Source organism: Capra hircus, chromosome 21 (assembly GCF_001704415.2).
Source record: "Capra hircus breed San Clemente chromosome 21, ASM170441v1, whole genome shotgun sequence".
NCBI lineage: Eukaryota > Metazoa > Chordata > Mammalia > Artiodactyla > Bovidae > Capra > Capra hircus.
Window position 1 is genome coordinate 63,868,435 of NC_030828.1, and position 22,996 is coordinate 63,891,430.

Genomic DNA, 22,996 nt, shown 5'->3' on the forward strand with positions numbered 1-22,996 from the left:
CGGCACCCACTGACCCTGCTGACAACCGCCTTTTGTCTCGCGGTCCCATTGTCCGCGATTCTCTCGCCTGCCTGCACCAGGGTCAAAGGAGGGTTTCCAGAGGATTTCTCAGCGGGCTTGGGGAGAAACATCCTGTTGGCGGGACCTGCTGCTCCCAGCCAGGCCGGGAGAGGCCACAGAGTGGGTGGCGGTCAGTGACCCTTCAGAAGTGGCCCCAGATTGAGCGGCTACTCTAAGCCAAGCAATGGTTGGGTTGCAAGGTCGTACACAGGTGGTGGGACCTCCCCCCTCCAGGATCATGGGGCCCCGGAGGGCAGAGCCAGCCCCAAGCTCCTGGACCCCACAGCACCCCACTGCCACATTCTGCCCTCGTATATAACCTTGTCCAGTCTGGGGGACCCAGGGGCGCTCTGGTAGAGGTCCGTGTGCCCCCAAAGCTGCCCTGCCTCAGGAGAAAGGGGTGCCTGGTCTGCTCCTTGGACCCCCTCATCGGGGTCGGGGGGCGGGCTGGACGCTGACGTGAGCAAAGGAGCCCAGAGGGACTGCAGTGACCCTTCTGAAGGTCCCGGTGGGGCTGGCCACAAGATGGGACAAGCAGAGGGCCACTCAAAGTGACAAGGAGAAATGCCCAGCATGCTTTGCTGAGATACTCGCAACACAACCTGGTCAATCAGGAATACTTTAGTAAATTGAGAGAAATTCTCAACAAGCTCCCAGGAAAAACACGTGGGATTACCAACTGGAAAAAAAAAAAAAGGTGGGATTACCTTTTACCAACTGAAAAAAAAAAATGGTGGGATTACCACCTGGAGGATGTCCGTGACTTCCCTGGTGGCCCACTGGCTAAGACTCCAAGCTCTCAATGCAGGTGGCCCAGGGTTCAATCCCTGGTCAAGGAATTAGGTCCCATAGGCCTCAACTAAGAGTTCACATGCCACAGCTAAAGATCCCACAGGCTGAAACGAAGATCCCACATGTCCAACTAAGACCAGTGCAGTCAAATAGACAAATATTAAAAAAAAAAAAAAGCATGTCTTAGATAGCATCCTGAACAGAAATAGAAAGCTAAGATCCGGAAGTGCAGACTCTAGTTAACACACACGTATCGGTACCAGCTCAGGAACCGTAACCAGTGCGCCAGCACCATCAGGGCCAGCAGGCAACAAGAGAACAGGCCCAGGGTTCGTGGGCAGCTCTGCTATCTTCTCAGTGACCCTGTAAATCTGAAAACGGTTCTAAACAGCAACGTTTCTTTCAAAAAGTGTGTCTAACAACTCTATCCACGTGGCAAGAGCTCATAAAACTCTCCACACACACAGGAATGAGAGCATTGGAAAGACGGACCCGTCAGAGGGAGGGTCTGAGGTCCGATCACTGCGTGGTGTCATCATCGTTGCTGTGGTTTCAATAATGCCCAAACTCACGAAGATGTCCGGGGCGGGGCGTGGTGAGGAAGGGCACGAGGGAGCCCTCTGCACTCCAGATGCAACTTCTGGTGAGTCGACAATTATTTCGGAATAAAAAGCTAACAGAGTTTGTCTTCTGTATGTGAGTCTCTTTCTGTTTTACACATAAGTTCTTTGGATTTTTTTTTTTTTTTTTTTTTAGATTTCACATATAAGTGATATATGTTATTTGTCTCTCTCTGTCTGGCTTATTTCAGTTAGTATGGTCCTAAGTCCATCCAATGGCATTATTTGCAGACTCACATAGAAAACAAACTTACGGTTACCAAAGAGGAAGTTGGGGAGGAGGGATAAATTTGGAATTAACAGATATACACTACTATATATAAAATAAACAACATGGACCTACTGCGTAGCACAGCGAACTATATTCAATATCTCGCTGCTTTTTTAAGTTAACAAAAGGTGTGCACAAACCTCCCTTCCGAGCCAGCGTCTATTTCCTCCTCTAGGAAAGGAACAAAACGTTAATACCTGCTCTCTCCAGGGGGCAGGATTATAGGCGATTTTCAGATTTCAAACACTGAATCTCTCAGTACCTTCGAGGTCTCCCCTGACAGGCACACAATAAGCAAAGGATGATTCAGGTGTGAGCAATACTCTGTATCCCCACCAGGATAAGCCAGGGGGGTGGGATGGGGGGATGGGGTCTGCGGCATGAAAGGACCAGGTGAGGCACAGCACCTGGAGGGGTGTCCCCCAGCCCCAGCTGGACACATCTGTGGGGAATGATGTCCAGAGCTTCTCATCATCACCCCTGCCCAACTCCTTTCAGGGGATCTCAGGATAAATGAGGAAGGCTGAGCTCAGGCTTGCAACAGGGGGCTGTGCATCCCAGATTGAAGGGAGGGGGGGGGAACCAAGGGAAGGGGGCAGTGACGCCCTGGGAAGACTCTGTAATGTAGGCCATGCTGCAAAAAAGTAAACCCTGCGGGGCTTTGGAGCCAAGAAATTCCAGGATAAGTGTTCCAGTGACATATATGTTTCAAGGAGGGGAGAAACATCACCTCAAACTGGAATGTTCCCAATTATCTCCTTAACTCGCCCATTCCCGTGGCCAGTGCCCCCAGGGAAAGTGGGAAAACGCACCCATGACTTTCAGGCCATATCACTCTGGTTCACAGAGACCATCTGGGTGCTGAGCCCACGGTGACTATCTTTCTAAATTTTCTATAATAAACAGGCACTGTCATTTATGTATTTATTTTTGGCCACGCGGCGTGGCTTGTGGGATGTTAGTTCCCCAACCAGGGCATCCAGGCCTAACCACTGGACCTCTCGGGAATTCTCAACAGGCACTTATTTCAGAAGAAGAAAACGCATTGATTGTGTACTGCATCTTGTGTGCAGAGAGGCAGTGCAGGGTCCCGGCGCGAGATGCGGACCCCGGAGCCAGGCCCTGTTCTTCCCCTCTCCCCGCTGGATCTGGGCTGCTCAGCCTCTCCGGGTCTCCGCTTCCTCTTCCCGTCCACGCAGGAAAACTGAAGTGCCTGTGCCTTCTGAAGGTTAAACACATGGATACCCAGACAGCACGGAGCACCCACTACTGTTCCTACCAGGCTGCTCTTGCTGTTACTACGCACACATCTTGATCCATTCTCAACAGCCCTAAGATGAACAAGACAAGGTCACTCCATCAGAGACAGAAAGGCGAGGCATTTGCGCTTGTGTGACCTGCCTGGGTTCACACGGGTGGACCTACGACCAGAGCTCAGGATCCTCCATCTGGACCCTGTCAGGTGGCACCCAGTGCCCGCCAGGAAACTGAATCGCAGCCCCAGCTGAAACCCACCCAGCAAGCTGGCCCTGACCAAGTTCCACAGTGGCAAGGATGAGACACCAAAGCCCCCTCCTCCCTCGGACCTCAGGTCAGAGGCTGGGAGGTGGTCAAGCTCAGGACACAGGGACAAGGGCCAGGCCGGCCACCCTGGGGCCTCCCTCCTCCTCCCTGCAGCAAGGACTGTCCCACTCTGGGCAGGACTTTCCTTCCCTGTGGCCCCTGCCTGCCTTGGGTGGTGCTCAGACCCCGTGGTAATGATGACCCAACATGTCATTGCTGGGTCAACATGTCATTGGTAATGATGACCCAACATGTTACTGGGGCCTCGTTGTTGTCCAGTTACTCAGTCGTGTCTGACTCTGCAACCCCGTGGCCTGAAGCAAACCTGTCCTTCACTATCTGCTACAGTTTACTCAAACTCATGTCCATTGACTGGATGATACTACTATCCAACCTTCTCATCTTCTGTTATCCCCTCCTCTTCCTGCCTTTAATCTTTCCCAGCAACAGGGTCTTTTCCAATGAGTCAGCTCTTTGCATCAGCTGGCCAAAGTATTGGAGCTTCAGCTTCAGAATCAGTCCTTCCAATGGATATTCAGGGTTGATTTCCATTAGGATTGACAGGTTGGATCTCCTTGCAGTCCAAGGGGTTCTCAAGAGTCTTCTCCAGCACCATAGTTGGACCTTTGTCGGCAAAGTGATGTCTGTGTTTTTTAATGGGGGAGCTCCCCTGAGCCTTCTCCACAGCTCCCAGAGAAAACTGTCCCCCTCCCACACATACACAGGTGCGAATTCAGACATCAAACTCCATCCGTCTCCTGAGCGGCAACCAGCGGCCTGCAGGGACGGATGCAGGGGTCAGCAGCACGGGGCCTGGGGCCCGTCCACCACTGCCACCCCGCATCACTGGTGGCACTCTGCTGGAGACAGCACGGCGCGGAGCGGAGAAGACTACCAACAACCCCACCCTCCCCCCAGGACAGAGGCAGGGACTGGGGCTCAGGGACGGACTAGGGGGAACCTGTGAAATCCTACGGGCCCGAAGTCTGCGTTCCCCGCTCTGTGCCGTGGGGCCAGACCGGGCCAGCTCCCCTGCCCATATCCAGGCCCCAATCTGGGCCACAGCAACCCGGGGGACTCCTCCTCCTGAAGGCCCTTCATGATAAATGCGTGCGTTTTTAGGAAGCACACTCTGTAATGAGGCGTCATTTCCAGATGCCAGCTCATCACTCTTTTGCCCACAAGCACCTCCTTGTCTGAGCCTCTCTGGACATGGAGAGGAACGGTGATATGTCAGCGAGGCACCCCCCTCCCCCGACCCCCGGGACCCCCGACTGCCTCTTCTCCCACCCCTGCTGCTGGCCAATCCAGGACCCCAAGTCACCCCAGGCGGCTTCAGGGCTGGCAAGCCACGGCTAAACCTTGTGGCCATAGGCACACCTCCCCAGAGCTCGCGAGGGTTCCTGCCTTTCTGACCCAGGGTCCCGCTTGCCCCTGTGGGGCCAGGCCAGCTCCCCTTTTCCCCCAGCAGGGCAGTCGCCCACCGGGACCTCCTCCTTCCCCACAAACTCCCCTCCTGGGGACAGGTGTGGAAGGCGTCCCTTCGCTGGACACCTCATGCCCCCCAGGGTATTAAAAGGATAAACTCTAAGGACAGCCGTCGGCACGTGAGGGCACGATATCCAAGGCAGCCGCCTGCTCCAGACTCAGCCCTGACAACACCCCCACCCCCCGTCACTGCCCGGGGTCACTCTCCCTTCCAGGACCACCCCCTCCTCATCATCCTCTACGAAGATGACCAAAAACAGCCTCGGTGCCTGATGAGAGTGGTCAGAACTGAGTCTTACTTAAGACCTCTGAGGGAGGTTGTGGATATTGGTTTTCTAATTTATTAGAAAGAAAAAAAAACACTGAGGGGTGTAAGTGGATTTATTCCCACTCTCTGCAGAGTGGCCCTTCCAGACCCCTAATCCAAGGGTCTGCATCACCAGTGATAAAGCAGAGCTGCCCGGGGGAGGGGTAAGGGATGGTGGGGGAGGAGAAAGGAGGGAGGGGGAAGGGAAGGGAGGGAGCAGGAGGGGAGCTCACCGCTCCCCTGCCTGAGGCCGACCCCCCCACCCCGCCCCGCCTAACAGGACCAGCCAAGGACAGACACAGGTCCGAGGGCTGGGCGCCGGGTGCACCTCGCTGCCGGGGAGGCGGTCACGACAGCGCAGGTGCCCCCAGGCTCTCCCTGCCCATCCCCAACCAGCCCAGCCTGCACCAGGCCGACCCCTCCTCCCGCAGCCTCATTCCAAGGTGCGGAAATAGGACACTGGAGCAGGTGGTCACTCCCGCCCCGAGGCCCGCACCACGGGCAGCCCTAGAAACGTCTGCCACATCAGTGACAAAGCCACGCCACCCTCCCCGTCCCCATGGGGAACACGGCAAGCCCAGTCCCACGTCCCTTTCATCTGCCCTCGGTCACCCCTTACCTGCAGCCCCGCACACACCCCCCTGAGGCCTCTAAGACCCCATTCTCCCCTTTGCGAGCATCCTTCCCGCTTCTTCTAGGCACCCATCAGCAGGCCACGGAGGGGCCAGTGGGGACGACACGGGGAGATGAGGCCTCTCAGCTGGGCACAGGGCTCCCTCGAACCCACAAAACCTCCCCAGAAGGCTGAAAACCCCAGCCGGCACACAAGCGCATTAACACCTTTCAGAGCCAAAGTCACAGGCTGGGCGCTGGCCCGGCAGTCCAGACTCAGAGCCGCCTTCTCGCCCCCAGGCCTCCCCTGATGCCCTAAGCCTGCTGTTTTCATTAAGGCGAAGGAGGCACTAATGCATATATTTTCAGCCAGAGAACGGCAGCCCACAGACCGATTCAAAAGTCACCAGAGGCCCGGTCTACAGGAAGAGGGAGGTTGCAATTCAAAAGAAGGACATTAGGAGACCTTCCCATGTTCATTCTGCTCCCGCTGGCGATGGCTGCTGCGCCCACAGCCTCGGGGAGCTGGCATGTGCACCTTTGGTTTCGGGGCGCGGGGGGCGCAGCTTGGAAAGCTAAGCCTTCGTAGGGGGGTAGGGGGTGGGGGAGGGCAGGAAGCCAACCCTCCCGGGCACTGCTTTCTGACTCTCGGTCAGGGCAACCCCGACCTGGGCAGGCACTAGGAAGGCAAAGGCCTGAGGTTGGAAACTGAGCCACCGTGGATCCTGGAAGACCCACAGACAACAATGTCACAGAGAAGAAAAGCCCCGGGTTCAGCAGGGGAGAAGGGGCCAGGCTGGGGACGCCCACCAGGGCAACACTGAGGCCCAGAAGGGACCCCACCTCCAGAACCTGCCCCAGGTTCCTCTGCGGTCTCTGAGCCCCTGTGGACCTGGTCCAGCTGCCTCATTTCCCAGCTGGTAAACTGGCAGGAAAACGAGGCAGAAGGGAAGCAACACAGAGAGAGAAAGTCAGGAAGCAGAGACGTGCCTGGAAACATCTACCTAAGCCTGAATCCTGAACTGCAAGAGAGGACCAGGGGCGTCCCTGGGGGCTCAGTGGCAGAGAATCCGCCTGCCAAGGCAGGAGCCACGGGCTCAATCCCCGGTCTGGGAGGACCCCACACGCCGCACAGCACTTAAGGCCGTGCGCCCCAGCTGCCGAGTCTGTGTCCCAGAGCCCGAGAGCCGCAGCTACTGACGTCCGCGCACCCGGCAGCCTGTGCTCCGCAACAAGAGGCCCCACAATGAGAAGTCCGCGCACCGCATCTAGAAGGCGGCCTCGCTCTCTGCAACCCAAGAACATCAGTGCAGCAGCAAAGACCCAGCACAGCCAAAAATAAAGACACAAATAAAATTACATTTTAAAAAAGAGGGAGGAGCAGAGGTGTGACTTTCTGAAGATGGTTGGCGGGGGAGGGGGGGGGGGATGAACCAGAACTTGACTTCCAAACCCGCTAGACCACAGGCTCAATCCGAGATGATCGGTGTCCAGGACGCCTGGTCAGCAAAGGGAGAGGCCATTAGATTCCACTCCCTGCGTCCTGCATGGAGCCTCTCGGCTAGGCGTGCGTTAAGCTCATTCATTCTTATTTTTCAAAGGCTTCAGGGAGAAGCAACCCAATGTCCATCGATAAGGGAATGGATAAAGGTATAGTACAATACATATTGGGCGTCCCTTACGGCTCAGCTGGTAACGAATCTGCCTGCAATGCGGGAGACCTGGGTTTGAGCCCTGGGTTGGGAAGATCCCATGGAGAAGGGAAATACTGATATATATACAATGGAATATTACTCAGCCATAAAAAGAATGAAATAACGCCAATGGCAGCAACATGGCAAGAACCAGAGATGATCGTACCAAGTGAAATAAGCCAAAGAAAATTTTCATATTATATCTCTTACATGCGCAATCTTAAAAAAAGACACAAACTCATTTACAAAACAGAAATAGACTCACAGACAAATAACAAAGTTATGGTTACCAAAGGCAAAGGTGATGAGGATAAATTAGGAGTTTGGAATGAAAATATATACACTGCTGCTGCTGCTAAGTCACTTCAGTTGTGTCCGACTCTGTGCGACCCCATAGACGGCAGCCTACCAGGCTCCCCCGTCCCTGGGATTCTCCAGGCAAGAACACTGGAGTGGGTTAATATATACACTACTACACATAAAATATATTACCAACAAAGACCTACTATATAGCACAGAGAACTGCACTCAATATCTTGCAATAACCTACAATGGAAGAAAATATTCAAAAAATGTATATATTTATATACATATGCACAACTGAATCGGTTTGCTATATACCTGAAACTAAAACCACACTGCAAATCAACTATGTCAATAAAAACTTTAAAAAGGAAACTAAACAAAAATTACATATATATATATATATATACATTTTTTTTTAATTGTTTTAAAACCTTCAGGGAGGGATTTCACTGTCACTCCCAGTGTGGTCTTTCTGGGTCTTTCCTGGGCCCCGACCACCCCCTACCTCTTAGAAACAGCACGAGAGCAGTCATGTTGGAGACCCAAGTTTCCCCAAAGCCTATCATGCCCAGGTTAAGGAGACCACTGCACGTGTGTCCACCGATGGTCAGCACAGGGCGGGGCACAGCTGACCTTGAAGCAGCAGGGCCTGCCGAGGGCCCAGAGGAGGCTGAGGGGGCCTGGCTGTCTCCCTCCTATCACAACCCCCAGATTAAAGCCCCAGGCCAGGAAGCTCTAGGGATCCCACCTGCGGCACCATTTCGGAGAGCAGGAGGACAGGCTGGCCTCCCCACACCACCCCCACCCCACCCTCGCCTCCGCCCACCGGCCTGCCGGCCACTCTCCTGCCCAGTTTGAGAGTTTGAATTGCACCAGAAACAAGGGGTCTTTTCATCCAGCACGGCCCACAAGGACCCAGCCACACACACTGGGGAGCAGATCACATTGCCCACAGGCAGGCCAGTGCTCACGGGAACCAGGTCTCAACTTGGGGGGATGACGGGGATTAAAGACCCTGCAGGGAGAGGCGTGAGATGAAATTAAACCGCACTAGGGACCACCCTCCAAGGGCAGGGATCACCCTTGAGGGTGAGGACCACCTTCCAGGGCCAGGACCTCGGAGGGAGGGCAGGAAGCATCCACCGGACCTCCTGACCACACTCAAGAGTGGCCCCCAGTCAGCAGGAGGGGTTCCCACGACTGGGGGACTGCAGGCTGGGGTGGGGCAGGGCTCCCAGGAAACCCACGGCTGCAGACCAGGGAGAGGAGGGGCAGCGGCGGCAGGAGAAGGGGTCAGTGGACCCCCAGGGAGCTGACACCAAGGATCCCGCCCACCAAGGACTCCACCGCCATCAGCTGCATTTCCAGAGGAAGATGAGAAGATGACTTAGGAAGGGGCTCTCCTTGGACCCTTCTGGCCCCCAAGGTCGGGAAGGCTGGAATATTAGCTCATCTTCCCGAGGCCAAGCCAGTACCCCAGGAGGCCCTCAAAGGGGGAGGGGGAGGGGGCACGGGGGGGCACCATCCAGCTGTGATCTCATTGGTCCCTCTGCCCTCCCCTGCCAAAACTCAAGTGTGGGCTTTCAAGGAGGGGCAACAATCAGAGAAGGCCAAGCCCAGGGCTGGACCCCAGGTGTGGTGTGTAATGGCTTCATCTGCCAGGGAGACCAGCTGGCATAACGACCCACGGCTGGACTCCGGCAGCTCATTTAACCCTGAAATGGTACGCCTGCCCGCTGCCCGTCACAGCCATGGAGGGCGGCAGGGGAACCCTGCTGGGGGCTGGCGACTGGCCAGGATGCTGCCAGCATGGACGGTGGGGAGGAGACAGCGGAGGCCCTGGGTCCCCTCCCCTGCACCCCTCCCCTCACCTTACCCCACCGTTTCAAAAGCCGTTTCTGTTTTCTGATCCTGCAGGCTTCTTGGTCTCATTTTGAGGCTGGGAGCAGGGGACTGGGCTCTGAGGGGGTGGCCTCCGCAGCCTCTGGGAGCCCTGCCTGTGGCCTCTTTGGTTTGGGTTTCCTACCCAGATCTATGGACCACCAGCAGGAGCGGCATCCACGGCTGCAGGGCACCCGGCGAGAGGCTCCTGCGGACACCAGGGGATGAGAGGATACGGACTGCTGCTCACTCAGCTGGCCACCTCGAAGGGCAGACCTAGGCCTTGAGGGAAGAGCGGGATCCCTGTGGGGGCAGGAGGCAGGAGAGGGGGTTCCTGCCAACAGAAGCCCTCAGGGCCTGCTGTGTACCTGCAAGGCAGGCAGACCTTGGGGAGGTGCGTGGAGCCTGGCAGGGAGGGGCAGAGTCCCTGACACCTGCTTCCTTCTGTGCACAAGAGCAAGCGCAAGGCCCAGCCAGGTGTTGTCCAGATCGGCGCTGCCCACAGAACTCTCTGAAACGACTTAGAGCTTCCTTTCCTGCACTGACAAGCTGCGAAGCGCTTGCGAGGGGCCTGAGTGCAGCTCAGAAACCAAACCGCTCTTGTTACTTAATCTGAATTAACTCGGATCAAAACAGCCTCCAGTGGGCTAGTGGGCAGCTCAGGGCCAGAGCCAGGAAACCCTGAGGCAGGGTCGCCACCCATCAGGAGGAGGGCACAGGGGTGTCAGTGAGACACAGGGGTCCCGACTCAGAGGGCACCATCAGCGGGATGCTGACTGGGACACGGGACAGCTGGACATCCAGGCCAGGAGAGAGAAGTAGAGAAAGTCCAGGGGCTCATTCCTGGAGGGAGGCTGCCCGGCAAAGGCGGGAGGCAGCTGGACACCCAAACGCTGCAGCCAGGGAGGTCGGGGTTGAGCGGCCCACAGCCTTGTTCTAGCAAACGAGCCCATGGTGGGCATCAAACACCACTGGGAGGTCAGGATGAGGAGAAGCCAATGGGCCAACCCGGAGCTGCCTTTCCTGGGACCCAGGGCTGCCAGGGGCCAAGAAGCGGTGGGTGGGAAGGTGGGCTGGGCCTCGGATGCTCCCGGGAGAAGTGAGCAGCGGAACGAGGGAGCGGGGCAGGGAACAGAAGAGGGAAGATCTTGTTTATTGTTTTGGACAGGGAAACATGAGCCTGTTTGCAGGGGAAAGGAGCCAGGAGAGACCCAGAAACAAGAGGAGGGGGACACTGGTGGAGGGAGGTCCCACAGGAGGGGCTGGGAACCTGGCCCCTCCTAGGCTGGAAGGTGCAGAGAAAGAGAGAAACCTGCGGTTTGATTTTCTGTCCCATACAGAAGTGGGGTGTGTGTGCATTCCCCAAAAATACAGAAAACACAGAGAAAAAGGCAAAAGGACAGGGCGGGAGGCTCCTATTGTCCACCCCCGGAGCTCCGGGAGATGTGAATCGAGTCTTCTGGGAGCCCCTGGCACAGGCAGCATGGCCGGAACCCGCCACAAAGGGCCACTCCCAGAGCGGGCTCATTAGGACAGGAGCCGGTGCGCTCGGGGCGGGGCAGGCCCATTCAGGGGCACCACACAATCGGGCCCTTGTGGGGGGCAGTGGCGGGGGGTTGGCGGGCGGCTCCGGAGCCTCTGATTCCAAGACAAGAGCGCGCCTGCTTCTTGCCTTACAGCCCAGAGCCGACAGAAAGACAGATCGGGGAAGACAAAGAGATGCTTCCCTGACAGTGCACGGGTTATTTCTGGAAATGGGTCGGCTCTCCTGCCGTCTGGGTGCTGTCAGCCCTGCCCACCTCTGTCCCCTTGACCGCAGCCCTAAGGAGGCCCCCAGCCCCTCTGGGGCGGCCCAGCCTCCCCTCCACCACCACCCACCGCCAGCTCCACGGGGATGACAAAGGCAGTCAGTGCCTCACAGCCTGATGCCTGGCAGTCTGCTCTGGCTCCTGGGGGGCGGTGGGGGGCAGGAGGGTGGGGGGACCACCGGGCCGAGCTGTGACCAGGGCTGGGGTGGGTGTTCAGCAAATGCAAGGCCAGCTTCAGACCCAGCTTTCCACTGTCCTCCGGGCAGACCAAAGCCAGCTCCCTGGGCATCCAGGCGGCAAATGCGGGCAAGCGACCATCCAAACAGGCCTGTCTCATGCTCACGGCTAACGTGAGCCGACACCAGCCTCCAGGCCCGCAGGCCGGGCTCTGTGATGCCCCGGTGTGGGGAGGTGTCCTTGCCGCCAGCAGACCTGCAGACAGGCCACCTCCAGCTCAGGCGGCCCACAGACCCCACAGCTTGTCCCTCAGAGCTTCCCACCGGGGAGGAGCCCCCAGGGAGTGTCTCCAACACCCCCGACCCATTGGGCCCATCTCTGAGAACCGGTCCAGGCACTGGCATTTCTTCAGGTTCCCAAAGGTGGCGTCTAATATGCAGCCAAGGTTGAGAACCGCTGATAAACGCAAAGACGTACTTCTAAGGAGTTGTTGAAAGGCAACAGGGGAGCCGGTGGGGGGCGGGGCGGGGCGCAGTGGGAAGCACAAGTCACCACCCTGGGGGTTGGGGAGGTGGTATAGTTTTTATTTTTTTAAAGTAGTTGAAGGCCATTTGACGCCAAATGGCACAAATGGGAAAAAAAAAAAGAAAGAAAGAAAGGCAGGTGGCCAAAGCGGATGGACCACCGTTGGGTTTAAAACCAGAGGGAGAACTCATCCAACGCCTCTGGGTTGCTCATTTCTCATCCCACCATTTACTGAGCGCTTACCACATGCCAAGAAGACTGGACCCTGCCTTGGGGAAGGTTATGGGCTTGGGGACAGACAGGGCAGCAAATGGCGTACGTCCACAATAGATGGTCTTGTCCCGGGCAACCCACACCAGGGGACCAGAGCCCAGCGCTCTCCTCTAACAGCACCCAGGCCTACAGAAGGCGATCAGATGGCAGGGGCAGGTAATTCCACCGGGGCCCTCACCACGGCCCCTCACAAGGACAAGCTGGCCAGCCACTGGCTTTGGCCTCAGTGCTGGACAGAGCGGTTGCCCGCCTGTCATCACGGCAGCCACAGCCCCGCCACCACCCAGACCTGTCCCTGCAAGAGACCTAACCACAAAGTTGATGGCCAGAGGCAGGATGGGCAGGGCAGGTGGGCCCGTTCCTCATGGCTCTGCCAGTTCTAGGAACGCTGAGTCAAGGGGCCAGAGGATGCGAGGGTCTCTGGCACCCTGGGTGTGGCCCACCCAAGCTTCCCATTTTACAGAGGGGCAAAACGAGGGCCCAGAGAGAAGACGGGGCTTGCGTGAGGTCAGTTCACGAGTGGGCTGCGGCCGTTGGTTCTGCGTTGTTCGATCCACACAAAGACCCCTGACCCGGGGGGTGGGAGGGGGCACAATCATGCCCCTGAAGCCGCCCCAGACTTGGGGACTGTATCAGCTGGTGGGGGCCCCGTGTGTTCAGCAGAGTGCAACGGGAAGGGAGCAAACGGACTATGGAAAGTGGCAGTCTCTGAGTACGGCCAGGACAGCTGACTGCAGAAAAACTCTCCAAGAAGGTCACGGCTGGAACTGCTCACAGCTGAAGGAGCCCAGCCCAGGGACGCGATGAGGGCAGCGCCACCTGCCCCAGCATCGTGCAGTCAGCACCACCCCTCCAAGCCAGATGTGCCAGTGCTCCAGCTGTTCCTCCCTCCACGCCTGGCCTCTCCCCTGCTCTCCTCTGCTTGCACGGACCTGCTCCGTCTCAGCTCCCAGCTCCAGCCACCCACCTCCACTGAGCTCCGGGCACCCCCGAAGAGGCTGAGAGCCAAACCAGGGCACTTCTGAGAGCAGCGAAGAGGGCATGATGAAGTCACACGGCGGTGGCGGGGGTACAGGCTGCAGCTTCCCGTGGACGGCCCCCTCCCCACCCCACGTGACCTGATGTGACTTGCCTCTCTGCCCTGAGCCCCTTCCTCAGCAGAAACGGGGACCCCTACCACCCCACCCCACCCCCGCCCGGGTGCGTCTCGGCACCGGTGTGGCCAGGCCTGGGGCGGGTCCCCTTCCCTTCCCAGTCTCCTCTGAGAGCCTCTAGGGCTCCAGGCAGTTTGCTCCCAGGTTTCCGGCTTTCCCAGGCATGGCATTTCCTCCTCTCTAAGATACCATCAGTCACAGATGCCCGATTTTCCAGAGCGAGGGAGGGGAAGACCCTGCAGTAAACACACACGCTGATTCTAAGACGCAACCCCGCATTGCAACAGAGGAGGGGAAAGCCCACGTTCGACTTCAGGAAATAACAAATGACCAGGGCCTCTGGCCAATGGGGAAGCAGGAAGGAGGAAAGGGAAACAGACCCTCACCTACTCCCCAGGGCCCCTGGCCTCTGCTCTGGTTAAATGATGCTCCACACCTCTGCTTAAACATCACACACAGGGTGATCCCAAGAACATTTACCATCGAATGAATACAACTCCTGATCTCTCCACCGTGGGCCTAAGTATTCCGTGGGCAGGCACAGTGAGTCTGCAGAGAGAGAGGGCGTGTCGCCACAGGTGCCGCTCTGCCTGAGCACCCCAGTAGCTCAGGGTGGAGCCCCTGACCCCAGACGTCAGGAGTCACAAGGAGGCAGGCGGGGCTTTGGAGCAGACACGCCTGGTCTGAGGACCTGCAGAGAAGGTTCTCTCCTGTGACCACAGTCCCCGTGACGACCACCCCAGAGGCCCCCAACCCAGCACACAACACGACTGACTCCAGATGGACGCTCCCAAGCTGCCACTCCCCAAGCCCAGCTACATGAATCACCGCGCGTGGCACTCTCAGACTGAGTAACCGCTCAAACGTCTGCTCTTGTTTTCCTTCCTGCTGGAAGGGCGAATTCTCTCAACAACCTGCCCCACCCACCCGCCTCCCGACTATTCTCTGCTCTGTTCTGGACTCGCACAACCAGCTGCCCAGATGTCTTGAGTGCTTCACTGTGGTGGGTTCGGGAATGCCCTGGACTTGCATGCCTCTCCTGATGGGGAGCTCCCCACCTCCAGAGGCAACCAGGTCCACCTGGACCACGCTTGTTTGCGGGAGCTGAAGTCCGAATTGCTGGAACTTTGTGGGTCTGCACAGAGCACTAACCCCCCTGGGCTGACAGCCCGTCTAGCGGCAGCTCACCAACTCCAAAGCCCTTCATCTCCTGGCTCAACATGCTGGCTCTTGCTGTTCCCAAGAGGCTTCCAGGCCCCCTGCCTCCCCGCAGGTTGTGAGAGCACCTTGCACGCCCTGGGCTCTCGGCACCCCTGGTCCAGATCCACCTGCAGACCTGCTTCTGCTGCTGGAATGCCACCCCTTTCCATTCAACTGGACAAGGACTCCTGTGGCTGCGACAGGGGGTAGGCACAAGGACCCCTTCACAAGCATGTGATGGGGGTCCCGCAGCCCCACCCCGAGGAGGCAAGTCTGCAGGAGTCCAAGTGACAGTAGAGAGTCCCTGAGCCCATCCTTTGAGGCTCGGTTCTCAGGGCACAGATGAGGAAATCGAGGCTTCCAAGTGCAGTAAGCTGCCTCCTCTTACACGCTGCTCACTACCTACGCTCCCTCCTTCCCCAACCAGAAGGCAGGTCACGGCTTCCCTGTTTGCGGATGAGGAAACAGAGGTCCCAGAGCTCAAGCAGAGTCCAGGCCTCTGATGCTTTGTGCCAATGAGGAGGACAAGCAGAGCGTAGGAAACCCCCCGCAGGTGCGAAACACAGACCGTGAGCAGCGGAGGGCTTCCGGGCTAATCGTGCCACAACAGGGGCAGCACAAAACCCAGGCTGTGTCCTAGGAACTCAGAGGCCAGGCCCTCAGTGAGGGGCCTGATGGGGCTGCGGCAGCAGAGGGAAGCTGTCTGGCAGGGAAGCCAGGGAATGAAAACAAAAGGAGGGACCTGGATGTATGGAAGCTGGCATTTTCCCATCCACAGACCTCTGGAGCCGTGAACTTCAGGCCAGGAAAACAGGACAGCAAGACTGAGGCTCTGGGTCTGGCCGGAGAAGGGGAGCCACACCTTAGCTACACAGGCCCCACCCGGCCTGGGTCCATCTACAGGTCACAGGGCCCCTGCCCAGGATTAAGCTCCGAGTAGCCTTCCACTGCTGGTGGGGCCTCCTGGGGTGGGAGGTGGGGGGTGTGTGTCTCAGACCGTCCTAGCCCAGAGGGGCAGTAGGCCCAGGCTCTGACACCCGAGGCTGACAGATCCCCTGGACTGATCCAGCCACCCCTCTCTGCCCGACAGCCCACAGGACTGGGAGCTAGTCACCACACCTCTCCAGACCTCAGTTTCTCCATCTGCGATATGGGACCACTTGGGAGCTCTGAACACAATGGAGTCGGGACTGGGATGCTCTGCGGTAGGTATAAACTGTGAGGCGCAGGGCACCTGCCCTGGGCTACCAGCCAGTGAGCTCCTGGCCCTGGGGGCTCGGTACCCCAAGACCAGTGACGGGGGGTGGGGCTAGGATGGGGAGGGAAAGGGAAAGGCTTATTCAACCCCACCTCCTTGTCTTCACTGACCTCTGCCCCCAGGCCTGGCCAGGTTTAGGAAAAGCTGCTCATTCGAGTCGTGCCCCGGGGCTGCTGAGCTGGGATCCCCTCATAAAGACCTATTCAAGGCCAGAGGCTCCGTCTAAGACCCAGACCACCCTCACTCTATCCTCCCTTTAAACCAACAAAAAAAACACAAGCAGGAGAACAAGCACATCTTATTTTGAGAAGCTTGAACTCTCCACGAAAACTTTTAAAGGTATAAACGGGGCCTGTACAAAGGGCTGCTGGAGGCCCTCGTTCCTGGGGTTAGCGGAAGGGGGGTGGGCCATGGGATGTGATGGGAGGACTGGGATGGAGGTGAATGGGCACTCGGTGCATGGTGGGAGGAAGAAAGGAGGCGGGACACACACGACAGGAAGGGGGATGGGAGAACTGCTGAAAATAACTTTTGTTTGAAAACTGCTTTAGTTCAAAATGCAAACCTGACTATCTGATGTTTGGGGTTTGCCTGTCCCAGTCTGCCCCCGCCCCCTACTAAACTAAAGCAAAGAGCATCCTAGTCCAGACTAATCAGCTCAGCCCAGGCCTCTATCAAAAAAAAAAAAAAAGACCAAGAAAAAGGCCTATTTGAATTCCTATACACAGGCTGGTCAGGCCCAGGTCCAGCCTGGGAGGACCTGGAATACAGATGGGCCGCCACCCACCACAGCTTCTTAGCGCCCCGAGGGCGCCAACAGGGCTGCAGGTACCCTGCAGCTTCGAGAGAGGACTACAGGGCCACTGCGCTCCAGGAGGTGCAACCAGACACCAGCTCAGCTGCAAACGTCGGGAGAGCTATCTGTCTAAACAGCAAACAGAGTTTCAAAGAGAACGGCCGATGTCTATTTGGCAAACCCTCAACGGGTCTCTCTCTTTCTCATGAGGATCCTTTGGAGAAACATCCATGACAAGGTCCTGCCAACTGTTGAGGCACACTGCCTGCAGGGATAGAGGAGGACCCCCCTCTACAGAAGAGGAGCAGAGAGAGGCTCGCGAAAGTGAAGTCCCTGGCCGGAGGGAAGAGGGAAAAGATTCAAACAGGAGATTGTCTGAGCCCTCCGGGCACGGGGGGTTATCAACCATCTGCTCAGGGGTCACCGATAAGGAAGTGACATTTGCTGGGACAGGAGAAGCAGGGCAAACGTGAGCCGGAATTGAGAACGGGGAGTCAGCAGTGTCTGTTGATGAATATTATCAGTCAAAATGACCACAGGCCGGAGATGTGAGCCAACCCCGGGGCCTGAGCAGTGCCCGACCCCCGGAACACCACCCAGGCAACTGACAACTGACATTGCAATCTCAGTTGCCTTCCCAGGAATTGCTCAGAACGTCTCTGAGCCTCTACTTGCTTGACTGTAAAATGGGGGTAATACTGCCTCGCAGGGTTCCTGTGAGGATAAGCTGAGAGGGCAAAGGATCTGAGGCACCAGTCTGTTATCTGATTCCACTTTCACCACCACCCAGACTGGGGCCTGTTATCTGCCTCATCTCCAGCTTGCTCTCCACCCAAAACTACAGGTCCAAGGGCAGAAGAGTGGCTTTGAAGAGAAGGGCCTTTCCTTATTTCCAGACATCCCACTCATACTGTTGAGAGAACATCTCAAGGCTACGCTCAACTTTGAGACAAAACTAAATTGACAACGATCCCACTGATGAGTGAAATTTGTGATCATAACGCTGAGTGCTTATTTTACCCTGACCCAAAGCTGTGTCACCCCAGAATCTGTGGCAGTCCTGTTCCCTGTGTGTACGGGTCTTGCGGGAGCGTGGATTCTACAGGAAAACCTACAGCTCCAACCCACCCTGCCCCTCAGTGGGCTGGGAAACCGCAGGTGGGATCCAGTCCTCCACACCTGCTCTGCTGACAGCAGCAGCAACTGAAGACAGGGTCCGCATCTCCTCGTCCAAAATATGCCAGAGCTTCTCCGCCAAAATGCCCTGACACTTTAGTGCCCTGCAGAGAAACACCCTAGCCAAGTGTCACTGATGACGCAGCTGAAAACCAGAAACATTTCGCTTCCTAGCCACAGACTGCCGCAGTCCTCCACTTCCTACCGCACTTGGGGAAACCGAGGCCCAGAACTCTGACCCTCCCAAGCGCCGCCCCAGAAAACAAGACCAGAGAGGCTGAGACTGGGACTCCTCATTCCCCAAACAGTGCGAACCACCTAACTCTGAGCTACTCCCACTGGCCTTAAGGAGCTTGCTGGCGGGAGGTGGGGTGGATACAAAGTCACTGGAGAGAAACCCAAGTTGTAGCCTTAGATTGCTAATCAGTAACAAAATACGCCTCTACACCTAGCCCTGCCCCAACTCACAGGCTAGGAAGGTAAATAAAAACTGCAACCGGCTAGTGCCCCACCTCCCCAGGGGCCACTTCCCACCCCAGCCCCCACCCCAAGGCACCTGCAGAGGCCACTTGGCCACCAAAGCAAAGAGAGCGCGACCCGTCCCCACCCGGCTCCCAGGCTGTCACTCAGGGGAAGAACAGTCATTTAAGGCCTAGATACATTTTCTCTGAACTAGGAAAGCCTTCAAAGAGAACCAGAAAGGGCTGTTTAATCTCCACCTTCAGGCAAATAGTTCAGGCAGCAGGAAGAGCCACCAGAAGCAGGAGCCAAGCTACCAAAAATGTGGAAAGACAGGGAGAGGGGAGAGGAGAGAGGCAGGAGGGGACAGCCACTGATCAGAGGGCTGGGGATGAGGAGGGCAACCGGCTTCCCTACTCAGACAGAGCCCTCTGTCCGGCGGCCCAACAGTCACACGGGCTGGAATACAGTAGCTGGGCTTTCCCGAGGCCAAAGGTCCTCCCACCCACACCCCAGCCGCTGCTGCCAACCTCAGCACTTCCTGGAAAGTGAGCAGCAGTTTACAGACCCCTTCAGAGGCTTTTATCTCTGCCTCAAATCCGGGAGGTAGGGATTAGCGGCTCCATTCTACAGATGAGGAAACTGAGGCCAGAGGAGATAGAATGCCAGGATCCAGTCCAAGCCTATATTCCTCTGGGAAATCTTAAGAGCCTCAGTCGAGAAAAATCCCCCCGGGGGGTAGGTGGGGGGGGGGGCGGCGGGGAGGGCTGAGAAAGGCAGGAGTAATAGCCAACTAGGAAGGTTCTCCGACCCCAGCACTCTGGGCCCAGCTGTCTGTGACCCTTCCCTGGGGCAGACAGCAGGGAGAAGCCCAGGTGGAATGCCAGCTCCGCCCCAGCACACGGGTGATCGTTGCTTCGGGGCTGCCTGTTGTTCCAAGAAGAGGGAAATTTTCACTTTCGCTCAAAGGGCCTATCACTTTTTTTTCCCCCATCATTAAAAACTTCCCGGTCCCGGGCCAGGGTTTCCAGGCAGAGCTGCGGCACCTCCAGCCAGCCCTACGGTCCCAGATTGGAGAAACTTCTGAGGAGTCTGGGGGTCCCGGACCGGCTGCGGATTCAGCGTGGCAAGGACACGCCTCCATCGCTTAACTGGAAAACTCAGCACCAAAAAAAAAAAAGCCCCACCACGGGCGGGATGGCGATCTCCCCGACGCCAGCCGGAGGAGGGGTCCGGAGTGGCGGCCGCCCGCGGGGGAAAGGTCTCTGGGCCCGAGACGCGCCCTGCCCGGCGGACGCCGTCCTTACCGTGCAGGCCGTTGGGGATGCTTCGGTGGTGCGGCGGCGGCGCCGAAAGGTCGTCCAGGGACCGGCGCGTGGCGACCGCCTTGCCGTCGGGGGCCTTGGGCGGCCCGGGAGGCAGCAGCGGCGGCGGGACGTGGTGGTGATGGTCGGGGCTGCCACCGCTGCCCGCGCTCGACGTGCTGCTGCCGTCGCCCACGTCCCGGGTACCCGCGCCCGCCGCGCCGCCGGGCAGCGGCCCGCTCAGGCTGGCCTGGCTGTCGATGGAGCTGCGGGAGCCGGCGCCGCCGCCGCCGCCGCCGCCCGCGCCGCCCGCGCCCCCCGCCAGCGCCGCGCGCTCCTCGTCCAGCAGCAGCACCAGTTCCTTGAGCTCCAGGTTCTCGCGCAGCAGGGCCTCCTGGCGCGCCTCGAGCTCGCGCAGCTTCTGCTGCGAGCGGGCCACCTCGTGCCACACGGCGCCGGCCGCGTGGCGCCCGAAGCGCTGCCACTCGCGCGCCAGCTTGCGCCCCTTCTGCCGGTCGTCGTCGAGGAAGCAGCACAGCTCGCGCAGCTCCTGGTTGTCGTCCTGCAGCCGCTGGTTCACGTCCTTGAGGCCGCGGATCTCGAGCAAGTGCTGCTGCAGCCTCCGGTTCACGTCGCGCATCAGGCCGCCGTGCTCCAGCATGAGGCCCACCTTCTCGCCCTCCGCGCGCCGCAGTCTCCGCGCCAGCTCCTCCTTGCTCCAGCGCAGCAGCTCCTCGTCCGGCACCTGGCTCAGCTCCTCCGACGCCGCCGCCGCTGTCGCTGCCGCCGGGGGCTTCGCCATGGCGGGGCCGTCACCGCGGCATCGCCCGCGCCCTCGCCCGGCCGGCGCTCCCCGTGCCGGGGCTGCGCTGGGCCGGTCCGCGCGCGGGCGGCAGAGTGGGGTGGGGGTGGTGGAGGCGGCCGGGGGGCGCGTGCGGCCCGCCCCGCGCTGCCTCGCGCGTCCTCACGCAGCGCCTGCCCGCCGCCCGGGCCGCCCCGGGGAATCGGTGCGTCTCGAGACTCGGCGAGCTGGGAGCGCTGCTGCGTCGGCGGTCGCGGTGCCGGGCTCTCTCCCGGCTCCGGCTAAGCAGGCGGAGGCCCGCCCCCGGCCCAGCTCGGGAGCCCCAGCCGCCCCGCCTACTGAGGGGCGGGGCTCACGCGGCCCTGGCCCCGCCTCCGGGGGGGAGAGAGCGGGAGGGCGGGCCGAGGCGCGGCGGGTCCCCTCGTCTCCCCCGCGCTGTGCGCCCGCCCGTCCGGCGCCCAGCCAGAGGCGCGCTCGAGCCGTGGTCCCACCCCCGCGCCCGTCCGATTGGGCCTCCCCGGGGGTGTGTGGGGGGGCGGGGCGCATTCGGGGGACGCTGCGGGAGATGGTACAACCCACCCTCCGGGCTGCCCACCGCCCCCCCTCCGCGGTTCAAGTTTCTGCGGCCGGAGGACGCGGCCTCCGCCAATCCCAGGGCTACAGGGCGCTTTTAAAATGCAGGTACGACTGCGGGGAGGGGGGAGGACGGTGGGAAAGGTAGGGCAGGGCTTCCCTTAAAGGAGACGCGTGGAAAAGGGCGCCCAGCCCCTTCCTGGGCCCGCGCGCCCCGCCCGCCGTCCCCCGCCCCGAATAAACAAATACCCACGGTCGGAAGGACAGCTCCCCTTCTCCCTACCGAGGGCACCAGAGTCCAGCTTAGTCTGAGATACGGCGGACAATAGGACTCAGGCCCGGGGGGTCGCTCTCCCCGGCGGAGAGCTGCTCTTTGTCCGCTTCCCGGCCCCCGGCTCCTCCTCCACCCCGGTCTCCACCGTGGTCCCCAGCCCGGAGCGCGCCGAGGTTGCAGCGTTTTCCACTCCAGCCGGGGGCTGCGGCGCCGGCGTCTGTGCCCCAGGAGAGCCAGGGGGCCTCACCCGCCGTCCCGGATCGGGGTCCCGTACCCTCCGCCCTGCCCCGAGAGGCCGAGGGCACCGTTCCCCCGCCAACCCGACCGCTCGTCCCGGAATGCGGGAGGGAATCTGTGACTCGCGACGTGGAGACCACTGGGGAGGGGAAGGTCTTTCACTGGGGTCTTAACTCGGGGCGGGGGCGCCGATTCCGCGGCAAAAAGAAAACAAACCCTGCCCCCCCGGCCACCTCGCCTGGCACCCGGGTCTCCCCCCACCGGCTTGTGCGAATCCATCTCGTTATCCTCGCGTCCCTGAAGTGCATTTACGGCGAGTCTGCTGCCAGGCGGGCGGAGGGGGGCGTCCCTCCCCCCGGGACCCGCTTGGAGATAAAACCCGCGCCCTCGACAGAGAGCGCCACGGCCTGGCGCGCGCGCTCGCGCGGCAGCGGCTGTCCCGGCTTACAGAGACCCAGCCATTCATTGGGCAATCGTGTACAGCGCCTCCTCTAAGCCAGGCTTCTTCTGGACCACTGGGGGATTTTTCTAGGGGACCGGCGGCCACTGCCCGCTGGGGGGAATTTGCACTCTGCGGGGAGGAAGGGCGAGAAGAAAATCAACAAACTGGAGAACTGTGAGGCTGTAATAAGTGCTGTGCAGGGGATTAAGACCAGCTGCTGTCGCAGAAAGTGATTATCAGTTACTTTAGATCCCGTGGTCAGGAAGGACCTCTGAGGAGGTGCGGTCTAAGCTGCTGTCTGGGTGACGGAGGACAAAGATAAGGGGGAGGGCACTCCAGGTAAAGGGAACAGCTAGTGCAGAGGCCCTAGGGTTGGCTTTTAGTGGCCTATTCAAGGAAGAGGTGTGAGAGATGAGGTCAGAGAGGCCAGATCATCCGTGATTCTAAGGCAGCTAGGAAAGCCGTGGGGAGAATTAGCAGGACACAACACGACCCGATTTGCCTTTTAAGAGATTCCCTCTGATGGCTCAGACAGTAAAGAACCTGCCTATAGTGTAGGAGACCTGGGTTTGATCCCTGAGTCAGGAAGACCCCTGGAGAAGGAAATGGCAAACCCACTCCAATATTCTTGCCTGGGAAATCCCCCATAAAGGGGAGCCTGTGTGGGCTAGAGTCCATGGGGCCGCACAGAGTCGGACAGGACTGATTGACTAAAACTTTCTTTTCTTTTTCTGGCCCATATATGGAAAAGAGGTGGGGGTGTTGGGTCGCAGGACAGTACGGATTCACTACTCCGTTCCCCACCCTTCCGCCCCTCTCTCCATATAGATAGATGTTTAGGAAAGGGTAGTGAGGAAAGGAACCCACTCCAGTATTCTTGCCTGGAGAATCCCAGGGACGGGGGAGCCTGGTGGGCTGCCGTCTATGGGGTCGCACAGAGTCGA

General features: G+C 59.0%; 2 protein-coding genes across 4 annotated transcripts in view; one reads left to right on the plus strand and one right to left on the minus strand.

The window, feature by feature from the left end:
- CCDC85C (coiled-coil domain containing 85C) overlaps positions 1-20,600 on the minus strand; it is a 78,005-nt gene extending 57,405 nt beyond the window's left edge. For all 3 annotated transcript variants that reach the window (XM_018066180.1, XM_018066179.1, XM_018066178.1), the window contains exon 1: positions 19,728-20,600. In XM_018066180.1, coding sequence (XP_017921669.1) covers positions 19,728-20,526 — 799 coding nt within the window. In that variant the 5' untranslated portion in view covers positions 20,527-20,600. The remainder of the gene's footprint in view (positions 1-19,727) is intronic.
- On the plus strand, positions 20,525-22,105 carry LOC108638481 (translation initiation factor IF-2-like). The gene is made up of 2 exons (XM_018065933.1): positions 20,525-21,094; positions 21,569-22,105. The coding sequence occupies exons 1-2, from the start codon at positions 20,525-20,527 to the stop codon at positions 22,103-22,105; spliced, it is 1,107 nt and encodes a 368-aa protein (XP_017921422.1).

Excerpts from the sequence above, each read along its gene's own strand:
- LOC108638481 (XM_018065933.1), top strand. The coding sequence starts at position 20,525 with ATGGCGGGGCCGTCACCGCGGCATCGCCCGCGCCCTCGCCCGGCCGGC. Across the intron at positions 21,095-21,568 it reads GGGGGACGCTGCGGGAGATG|CCGGGGGCTGCGGCGCCGGC; the intron begins GTACAACCCACC and ends TTTCCACTCCAG.